This window comes from Ovis aries, chromosome 8 (genome assembly GCF_016772045.2).
Source record: "Ovis aries strain OAR_USU_Benz2616 breed Rambouillet chromosome 8, ARS-UI_Ramb_v3.0, whole genome shotgun sequence".
NCBI classification, from domain to species: Eukaryota; Metazoa; Chordata; class Mammalia; order Artiodactyla; family Bovidae; genus Ovis; species Ovis aries.
In genome coordinates, this window is record NC_056061.1 from 17270810 (window position 1) to 17282331 (window position 11522).

The window sequence follows — 11522 nt, forward strand, 5'->3', positions numbered from 1 at the left end:
TTTGATTCAGTTGCTTATACATAAAACTGGAAATATGATATATACCTTAGCTGTTAATGTTTTAGAACAGAGACCTGTCTCATTCATCTTTGGGTCTTCACTGTATAACCAAGAACCTTACATACAATCAGGGAATGAATGAGGTTAATGAATGAAGAAACGGATAATGTCACAAGTATTTTAAAATTAAGAGTAGTTCAAATTTTTACATTCAGAGGTATTAACTCTTAAAGTATAATCTTATTCATCTAATTTAACATCTAATTTTCTTAGTTATGATATCAGTTTTATAGATCACTAAGAATGCTTCTGTTTTTAAGGTACCAATTAACTTATCTCTCAGATTATCCAGATTTTTGGTAATATGTGGCAAGTAATATACTCTTCTCCCAAGTTATCTGTGAACTATTACTAATCTAGTCATCACTAGTGACATCTGAGGCCTTTAAAAACATGCATTCTTTTTTTGGCTGTATCATGTGGCTTTGGGGATCATAATTCCCCAACCAGGGATCAAACCCTTAACCCTTGCATTGGAAGTATGGAGTCTTAATAACTGGGCCGCCGGGGAAATCCCTAAAAACATCCATTCTTACTGAGAATTTGTGATATTTTCCTAGTACCCTACATTTATGTCTCTCATCTACAAACTGATTTGTCTCTAAACACAGTATTTGGTATATGATAATATATTATCTTTAATTCTTTTGAATTGTTTGTATTTATTGTTAGTAGTTTTTGCCTTTAAGCTGTTATCTCCAGAAAGGCATGAATTGTCAAAATTTTTTTTAACATCCAAAATTTCGAACATGTTACATTGAATCAAGGATCAAGTTTGTTTTGCAGAATTTTGTTGTTGTTACTTTGAAAGGTTGGCATTCCACAGCTAGTATTTGGAGATACTAAAATAAAAATAGCCCTAAAATTTCCTAAAAGTGTATAAGATTCTAAATGGATGCTTTGTTATTTTTCATTCTTGAGTGCCACATTTGGGACACTAGCCATTAAATTCCAAATTAGTATAGATATACATAATACCAACATTATGAATTACAGACTGCTGGAGATTTTATGAACATAGCTGTAGAATAGATATTCCATGTAATATTTTAAGTGTTCTTTGATAAGCTTTAAAGTCTTTACTAATTACAGATGTAAGCAATCATTCTATAATTGGAACTATTATATCTAAAACATTAGGAAGGTTTCATTATCTAAGTGTTTTTTGTTGTTGTTAGCTATAAAGCAGTTTTGGTTTTGAAAACAGACAACCTAGTTATCACAGGGACATGGTTTTTTGCTATCATATATATACATATATCATATATATATACACACATATATATATATATATAGCTTACTAAATAAAAAGCATTTACTAGCAACATAAATAAAATTATGTATCAACTGTTTAAAACCCATTAACTTAGAACTGTGTGTCTTTCCCAAGCAAATGAATGTTTCTTTATATCTTTTGACAGGAAGAAGCACTGCATGGGTTTCGAGTGAGTGATTACTTTGAATACATGGAAATTTTGGAACAAAACTACCGACCAGTGTTACTGAGAGACATGCGGAACATTAGAGTGCAAAGCACATAGATCATGGAACACACAATTTATTTTTATGTTTATTTTTAAAGGAAACAAGGATTTGATTATTTTCTGTGTCCAGAACAACATATGCTTTGTGAATACACAATACTATAGATCAGTACTGAGAGTTTTTGAATATAATAATATATTCAAGTAGGTATCACCTCAAAGTGATTTTTGTAAGTTTGTTGTTATGTAAGATTGTTTTGGCTTTCCCTGGTGGCTCAAACAATAAAGAATCTGCCTGCAATGCAGAAGACCTAGGTTTGGTCCCTGGGCTGGGAAGATCCCCTGGAGACAGGAATGGCAGCCCATTCCAGTACTCTTGCCTGGAGAATTCTATGGGCAGAGGAGCCTGGCAGGCTACAGTCCTTCGGATTGCAAAGAGTTGGACATGACTGAGCAACTAACACAAGGTTGTTTTATAATCAAATCCAGCTTATTTATAGTTCTTTATGTTTAAGAGTTAACCTTAACCTACATTTCCTTCTTCCCAGGATGATTAATATTTTTTTTTTCCAATGAGCTTGGATATGCCGCTTTCAATAGCAACATTACTGTAAATAGCTACTATCCAAAGAGAGTCCATGGAGATAAGACAGTTGCTTTCTTTGTTTTTATGTCTGTACGTATAAAAGAAAATAGGCAAAACCATAACTGCTTATTTTACATATAGAGGAACAAATCATATTTATCGTGAAAAGTGGTAGGAAAATTATTTTTGTCAGGCATAATTGTTTTTCTAGGAATTGCTTTTGACACCTATACCAATTTATAATTTTTCATGTGAAATGTAGTCTCAACATGGTTCATTTAAAAGATAGATTGATTATTTCATACTGGTATGCATTTAACACTCATTTTTTATGCAGTTTCCTTATTGATAGATTTGATTTGTAATGAACTTAAAAACATTAAAGAGAATAGATTTGTAAATTATTTCAAATGACCAACACAGTGTTTTGTTTATTTAAATACAAGGCTCTGCTCCGTTGAGATTAATACAATATGCTAGGGTCTCTTTTCTTAGAACCATCACTTCTAATATGTGAAAGATAAAGACACAAAAATACTAATTTTTCAGTTGGCAATTTCAACAGGTTTTTAAAATTATTAGTAAAGGTCATTTTGTATTCATTGCTTATATTTAAATGTAAATCAACCATTAAAACCATTCTAAAGCCTTTTTTCTTTTCAACCAAAAATGGCTTATCTCCAGACTATTTTTCCTTTTAGTATGGTGAAATAACTGGTACCATACAATTTTCCTCAGTTTTGTGATATTTAGGCCATTGCAGTATCAACCTTCTAGAATCAGGTTTTGTGCAGTAAATGCCAACAATAGCTTCTCAGTAATGATGTTCCTAAAGGGCATTGAAAAAGTTGAGAAAAGAAAATTGAGCAAGTTAATTTGACATATTGCTCACTTTAGCTCTGGCTGAAATGAATTAAGGAAGAAAGCCCCAGGTTACTCAAAACACCAAGTTTTGTCTACTTTTAAACTTAATTTTGAAAAGCTGTTCCACAGAACCTGTAATAATACATGATTATGTTTATGTTTCTTCCCATTCTGTTCCTGAGATACTGTTACTGGTCTTGAGAAACTTGCAGCTTTATTTCTTTTTAAAAGCTCTAACATGGTAATTGGAAATACAATTGGAGAAGGAGCTATAACTTAATTTTATAATATTCATTGGTGATTTTGATCAGAAACTTAAGATCTAGATTATAATTACATTTTGCAAAAGCAACTTCAGCTAGAGCCAGAGGGCTTTTGTTTTTCTTTGATAAATATCTTATGAACAATGACTCAGCAGGTTGGTGAAATAACATATAAAGTAACAGTATTTTTTGTAACTACCATTGTGAATTATTTTTGTACCTTTTTTACTTTAAAATTACTCTTTAGAGTAGAAATAAATATAGCCCTGTCTTACCTCTCAATTTTATTTTTAATTAAAGTAAGTTCCTAGGACTTATTTGTGAGGGAGGACCTTATATATTTTACAGGATTTATTATAATTATATTTTGTTACAGTGTAAACAAATTTGTGAAAAATTTAAATGTTCTTATATCCATCTTCAAATATCTCTTCCAAAGAATAGCAAGGAGAGATAAGAAAGCCTTCCTCAGTGATCAGTGCAAAGCCTTCCTCAGTGCAAAGAAATAGAGGAAAATAAGAGAATGGGAAAGACTAGAGATCTTTTCCAGAAAGTTAGAGATACCAAGGGAATATTTCATGCCAAGATGGGCACAATAAAGGACAGAAATGGTATGGACATAACAGAAGCAGAAGATATTAAGAAGAGGTGGAAAGAATCCACAGAAGAACTATCCAAAAAAAAATCTTCATGACCCAGATAACCATGATGGTGTGATCACTCACCTAGAGCCAGACATACTAGAATGTGAAATCAAGTGGGCCTTAGGAAGCATCACTATGAACAAAGCTAGTGAAGCTGATGGAATTTCAGTGGAGCTATTTCAAACCCTAAAGGATGATGCTGTGAAAGTGCTGCACTCAGTATATCAGCAAATTTGGAAAACTCAGCATTGGTCACTGGACTGCCTTTCTTTGTCAATCCCAAAGAAGGGCAATGCCAAAGAAATGTTCAAACTACCGCACAATTGCATTCATCTCACATGCTGGAAAAGTAATGCTCAAAATTCCAGATGATCAAACTGGATTTAGAAAAGGCAGAGGAATCAGAGATAAATTGCCAACATCTGTTGGATCATCAAAAAAGCAAGAGAGTTCCAGAAAAACACCTACTTCTGCTTTATTGACTACACCAAAGCCTTTGACTGTGTGTATCACAACAAACTGGAAAATTCTTCAAGAGATGGGACTACCTGACCACCTTACCTGCCTCTTGAGAAATCTGTATGCAGGCCAAGAAGTGATAGTTAGAACTGGACGTGGAATAACAGACTGGTTCCAAATCAGGAAAGGAGTACGTCAAGGCTATATATTGTCATCCTGCTTATTTAAGTTATATGCAGAATGCATCATGTGAAATGCTGGGCTGGATGAAGCACAAGCTAGAATCAAGATTACTGGGAGAAATATCAATAACTTCAGATATGCAGATGACACCACCCTTATGGCAGAAAGCAAAGAAGAACTAAAGAGGCTTTTGATGAAAATGAAAGAGAAGAGTGAAAAAGTTGGCTTAAAATTCAACATTCAGAAAGCTAAGATCATGGCATCCAGTCCCATGACTTCATGGCAAATAGATGGGGAAACAGTGAGAGAGTTTATTTTCTTGAGCTCCAAAATCACTGTGGATATTGACTGCAGCTGTGAAATTAAGATGCTTGCTCCTTGGAAGAAAAGCTATGACCAACCTAGACAGCATATTAAAAAGCAGAGACATTACTTTGCCAACAAAGGTCCACATAGTCAAAGCTATGGTTTTTCCAGTAGCCATGTATGGTCATGAGAGTTAGACTGTAAAGAAAGCAGAGTGCAGAAGAATTGATGCTTTTGAACTCTGGTGTTGGAGAAGACTCTTGAGAGTCCCTTGGACTGCAAGGAGGTCCAACCACTCAACCCTAAAGGAAATCAGTCTAGAATATTCATCAGAAGGACTGATGCTGAAGCTAAAACTTTGGCCAGCTAATGTGAAGAACTGACTCACTGGAAAAGACCCTAATACTGGGAAAGATTGAAGGCAGGAGGAGACGGGGATGACAGAGGATGAGATTGTTGGATGCTATCACTGATTTGATTGGATATGAGTTTGAGCAAGCTCTGAGAGTTGGTGATAGACAGGGAAGCCTGGTGTGCTGCAGTCCATGGGGTCGCAAAGAGTTGGACATGACCGAGCAACTGAACTGAACTTTTACTTGCTACTATGTGGCTAGCTAGTGATAGCATAGTCTGAGCCTTGTCCTTCAGAGTTCAATCCTCTTTCAGCTCCATTGTTTAATCATTCATTTAGTCCTTCAGTGTACCTTTATTAAATTCCTCCTGTTGATCAGGCACTCTGTTAGTTACGGTTCTAACGTTGTCCCTCATTCAGACTTTTCATGGAGTAATTTTATATTTTCTTATTTATGTTTTCCTTACTAGTTTAAAAGTGGCAGGAAAAAAATAGAAGTTCTGTGCAGTCCAAGATGAGACATTTATTGTAGTTTATTTAATTTTCCCATATTTCTTTCCTATTTTGAAAGGTTAATTTTTTATACTGTAGATTAGTCAGTGTAGACCAGATCAATGTATATGGAATTATTGATATATTTCTGAGTTGTTTTATATTCTACAGTGATAGATAAACGTTTCCTTTTTTGTGACATAAACTTTATTCATGTGTTCTTTGTAGCAAAATTAACCTACCTACATTTTTTTCAGCAGAATATTAAGAGAAAGTTATTAAAATAGATGCTGATGTATTTACTCAACTGATGAGTTTAAACCAGGGTCAGGGCAGTTAGCCTCACATAAACCATGCATTTTCAGCGCTAGCAATATTTTAGCTTTTAAAATGAGTTAACATCACTGGAACATTTCCCACCCCATATTCTACCACTGGCAATGGGCCACCATGAAATACTAAGCACCATAGAAATAATTGGACTGTCATGTTTGCTAATAGAGTGCTTTTGAGATACATTGGAGGAGACTTATTAAAATGTTGGCTGTTTGATCATCTAATCCAGGATTTAAGCATTTATCTGCTACCATAATATGTGTCAGCTGTTCTCTGTTGAATAACGCATTTAATATTTAGCCTGTTCTTAAAATGTTAAAGTTGATCTTTTTGAGGCATCTCTAAAATATAGTCATTCCTCTTACAACATCAAATGTAATTAACTACAGTTTCACTGAAAATCATCAAATAATGGAAACCGAAATGCTCCAAACCAAAATGATCTCCATAACTACGTTTTTCTTATTTTTCTCAAAGGAAAGTTTTCAAATTAGTATTTTACTATCAAATTATTTTGATTTGAAAAGTATTCATTAGAATGGATGATGGATAGCAGAAACTAGTTCACTAATCAGTTACTTCTTCCTGGATTAAGTATATTACAGATCACTTAATCAGCTTAACTAGTGTTAAGTGAGCAGACCAAAGCCTAAGGAGCAGGTGAGCTTTCTTTTCTCTTTCCTGGTACCCCTGAAGCCTGGATGCTTACATTTTTGAAGAGCAAAATCCTCCCTGTCAGCCCACATTGGACAGTGACCTGAGGAAAAAATCAACCTTGCGTTAAGTGACTGAAATCATATATATATATTTTAAATTGTATCTAGCATTAAATATGCTGCCAGCTTCTTCTTTGAGTTTCCCCATTTCTGCTCCTCTTTCAGAATATTTTATGTCCCTAGATAGGTAAAATCTTAATTTTATAGTTTTTTATGAGATTTCATATTGAAAATCTGAATGTATTTTCTAGAACAAACAAAATTAAGAATGTTCCATCATACCCTTCATTGATATTTTAGCAATTAGCAAACACTTTTCTAGATATAATAGATACCATCTGACTAGCAGATAATTGTACTATCAAGGAAGCCTTGTTTCTATAGATGAAGGCTGGGACATCTAAAGATACAGCCATTTAGGGTATCAATCTCATCCTTGAACTCAAATTTGACCAGAGTTAGGTATATTGAATATTATTCTTTTGATATTTTTTAAACCATTTGTAACCTATTTCTACTTTCTTGGCCGCTAAGTCAATAACAAGGGAAGGTTATCTACCAGTGAATCGGCAAAATGTGTTCTAAGATTCCAAAAAGCTCAATTTCTTTTGTTACCATTATTTTATTCTTTGAGCACATATCATTATTCAGGAAGAGCTTGCTCAAACTATTCATGTTCTTCTGGTTAAAGAAATATTTACAACCTTTGGTTTTGCTGGTTCTTGATCCAAACTCCATGTCCATCCTAGGGAAAAAAGCTGAAACAGGGCTCAGGCATACTTGAACATCATCACATCCTTAGGCTCACCAGGATTTCAGAAAGCCCAATTTTACCCAAAGAATTAAATGCAAAAAAAAGAGAGAAAACAGGAAATAGAAGTGACAAATCTAGAAGAATAAACAAAATACATCTAATACCATCACTGAAAAGACAGAATAAATGTAAGGAATAAGTGTCAAAAGTAGTTTTGTATAGTAATTTATTGTTTTCAATGTACCTCTATTCATATTTCATCTTTACAACTCTACCACCCAAATATAATCTCTTTTAACATTAATACATATGTGTGTGTGTGTATATATATATAAATATATATATCCAGTATTTATCATGAAGTGACATAATTTTTATGTATGGACAAAATTGTGATCATATTGTATAATCATTTGAAAATTCTTATTTTTATTAATCAGTGATGAATATTTAAACTCATGTGCTATACATGGAAATTATTGACTTCCATATTATAGGATTGTTTGATAACGAAATACATTTCAAACTGATGAGTATTTGAGAGTCTACAACATCAAATATAAGACAATTAGTCTCTACCTTCGAGATGCTTATAATATGACTGAGAGGGATAAAACCCATACAACAGAAAAGACAAGTGTACAAGTTGCTATTTTTAAAATCTTGAGCAATATCCAGAGCAATTGGTGATAGGAGGATTCAGAGGGAGGGGTAAATACCTTCAGCTGATTGTGGGAGGGGCAGGATTTTCATCTAAAGGGACAGGAGTAAAGCACCAAGGAGCACAGGGGATGGAGCTGCAGAGGGAACAGCCTGGACGGAGTGAGACTGCAAGGAGCAGTGGAACTTCAGTAGAGAGCTCTGGTTAGAACGAAGGTTTTGCTTAAGGGAAAAAGTACTGGAAGATAAGCTTGATTGGCCAAATAATTCAGACTTTCTCCTGTAATACTGAAAATGTTTCAGCAGTAGAGTAACATACTGTATTTTATTTATTCAACAAATTTTATTGATCCATTATGAATGAAATGCTATGCTTAAAACAATTTACTTAAGACCATGTTTTTCTTTATTCTTTTACCATATAGCATATACCTCAACATAGTACCATAAATCACAGCTTAAAAGTTCTACAGATGTGAACTACTGGTTCACATCTCTAGAACTTTTAAGCTGTGATTTATGCTAATAGGGCTTCCCACATGGCCCAGTAGTTAAGAATCTGCCTGCCAGCGCAGGAGAGGCAAGAGAGGGGAGTTCGATCCTTGGGTTAGGAAGATTCCCCTGAAGGAGCAAATGATAAGTCCCTCCAGTATTCTTGCCTGGAGAGTGCCATGGAGAGAGGAGTATGGTGGGCTACAGTCCATGGGATTGCAAAGCAACTGAGCGTGCGTGCGCGCGCGCGCACGCACACACACACACACACACACACACACAGAGTTATGCTAATAAGGAACATCCTTCAAAGTGACCTCATGTAGGTTTTTAAAAAATTTATCGTTAACTGGTATTTGAAATGCAATTCTACAAGCCATGTGAAGGTTAAGAGGTTTACATTCAGAACAAAAGGATAAATAAAACCTTTAGGAGTTCTAGAACAGGAATCTGTTCAAGAGAGTCCAAATGAGCACTGCTAAATTTTTCTAATGAAGTAATTATTTCAAACTGTGTTTCTTAAGGAATATTGAGTAATTAAGCTTATGAGTCCTTAATGAGAGCAAAAACTAAAACAAAGCCTATACAGAATCCTCTTGACTGTTGTAAAACAGCCTTGGAGAGTAGATGAAAGGATGTAACCTTGAAAGCAACTATCCATACTACATTTACTTTGTGAGAGGGTCTTAACAATAGATTTACTACTGATTTAAAATGCTGTATGTCTACAGCATAGGCCCTGGACAAAGTTGTCACTTAGGAAACTTGTTATCAATGTCTCTTCTCCATCACCCTTCCACCTCTTTATTTGCCATCAATTTTCCTAAGGGAACCAACTAATTTAATCCTATCAGTTCTCCTCCTGAGTCACCTCTGTTCTGTATTTCACAGTCTAGAACTTTATGTAACTTTAATTTCTTCACATATAATCACATTACATTGTGCAGTGAAGAACACTAGGATAGAATGTCAATAACCATGTACTCTGGTCTTGGTACCGTAAACAACTAACCAGGTCACCTCAGCACCTGAATGTTTGTAGACCTCATGTCTTCTGGTGTAGTCAAGGGTACGTGACTTCTTAGGGTCATCCTAGCCTAACTTTTCCTATAATACTATATACCATATTACTGCAGCTTAATCCATAGTGAGGCACAGATTGCTGACCAAAAGTTTCAAGTGATGATTCTCCGGTTCCACTGGCATTTTCCAAGTAGACTTGTTAAATGAGATTACAAAACAACAAGGGTTATGGACATACTAAGTACTAAAATACAAATCTCCTTTGTTATTTCTCATTAAAAAAATTACTCAGGAGTTATAAATGTAGGATAGTGACAGAGATGATACCTTTATTGTGCAGTCATGGAAACTTGACCTATTTTATGAATACACATAATTTTTAGTTTAAAACATTATTTTAAGATTGTGAGAATATTATAATCCTGAGCTACTCTTTTATAGATGTATCAGTGAAATAAGTGAATACTTTTTGAATCTGGTCTATAATTATAATTAACCAGTACTTGATGGGCATCTGACACTTCAGAAATGATACCCAGGTGTTAAACAAGAAAGATTGTCTTAAAACAGTAGAGACAACAGCAGAAAAACTTGTGCTTATTAGATTCCCTTATTGAGAATTCATTATGACTGAGATGTTATTATGTGGCCTCATCTTATTCCCATCCTCCTTAATTTCAGTTTAAACAAAATCCCTAACCAACAGGAAAACCATGTTAAGCACAGAGGTAGGAAGGGGAGTGAATTCTTTATTTGAATCCTGCAAGGCAAGATTTTAAAGCATTAAAGTAAATTTGGCAGTAAATTGAGTTTTAAGGATATTGAGTATCCAGGAAAATAGTAGGAAAGAACATCTGTTTAGTCTCCTTTGTTTTCTAAATCTGATGGTTAAATTGCTAGTGCAGATAAGGTTGGAAAATTAAGAGAAACTATAGTGCTTGGGTTCATAAAATTTATATTGAACCATGTTTAATGAAAAGCAATATTGTTGATAACAATTCATCCTTTAAACTATTGAGCATTTGAAGTTTAGTGAGATAGACCTTTAAAATTTTGTACTTGGTAAGAAGGAAAACCTCTAGAGCAATACTTTTTGTGTATAGTTGGCAGAGAAGCAAAGTCCTGGAAAGCAATTCAACAACGCCTAGTAATATTAGAAATACATATACCTATAGACCCAGCAATTCCTCTCCTAGGAGCTGATGCTCACAGGAATAAAGGTACCCATATGAAAGACATTAGTACAAGGATATTTATGGCAGCATTGTTTCTAATGATGAAAAACTGCAAACAAAGTGGATGTCCATCAACAGAAGGGCTAACTAAAAAGTGCATCCGCACACACTATACCACTAAAATGAATGACTTAGAGATCTATCAACTAAACTGAAAGATTCTCAAGAAGTATTCTTGAATGCCCAAAAAAAAAAAAAAACACACACACACACACACAAATATGTCTATGAGCCTATTCCATTGTTAAACAAAGTGTATATGTGTACACCTGTGTGTGTGTGTGAATTGTTATATGAACACAAAAATACAGAAAAATACAGATTAGGTTGTTAGCATCAATATGGTAGAGGCTGCAGGGGTTCTCATAGGAATGGAAGGGGGATAAAAGAGATGAAAAAGTCTCTAGTGGTGGAACAAAGATCAAGAAACAAAATACACAGCATAAATTTAATTTTTTTGGCTCAAATTTCTCTGTCAGATATTCTTGCAACTTTTTAAGTTGTAAAATGTTTTGACTGCCCAGTGTTAAACCACTGAGAATTAACTACAATCAGTATGGCTAGACCAATCTTAACCTTTGGAACATGGTGAAAAAAAAATTAGATAAGTGAG

General features: G+C 34.3%; 1 protein-coding gene across 2 annotated transcripts in view; it reads left to right on the forward strand.

Moving 5' to 3' along the window:
• TBC1D32 (TBC1 domain family member 32) overlaps window positions 1-7803 on the forward strand; it is a 198437-nt gene extending 190634 nt beyond the window's left edge. For both annotated transcript variants that reach the window (XM_004011160.6, XM_015097326.4), the window contains one exon: window positions 1482-7803. In XM_004011160.6, coding sequence (XP_004011209.4) covers window positions 1482-1601 — 120 coding nt within the window. In that variant the 3' untranslated portion in view covers window positions 1602-7803. The remainder of the gene's footprint in view (window positions 1-1481) is intronic.
• Window positions 7804-11522: the final 3719 nt, after the last annotated feature.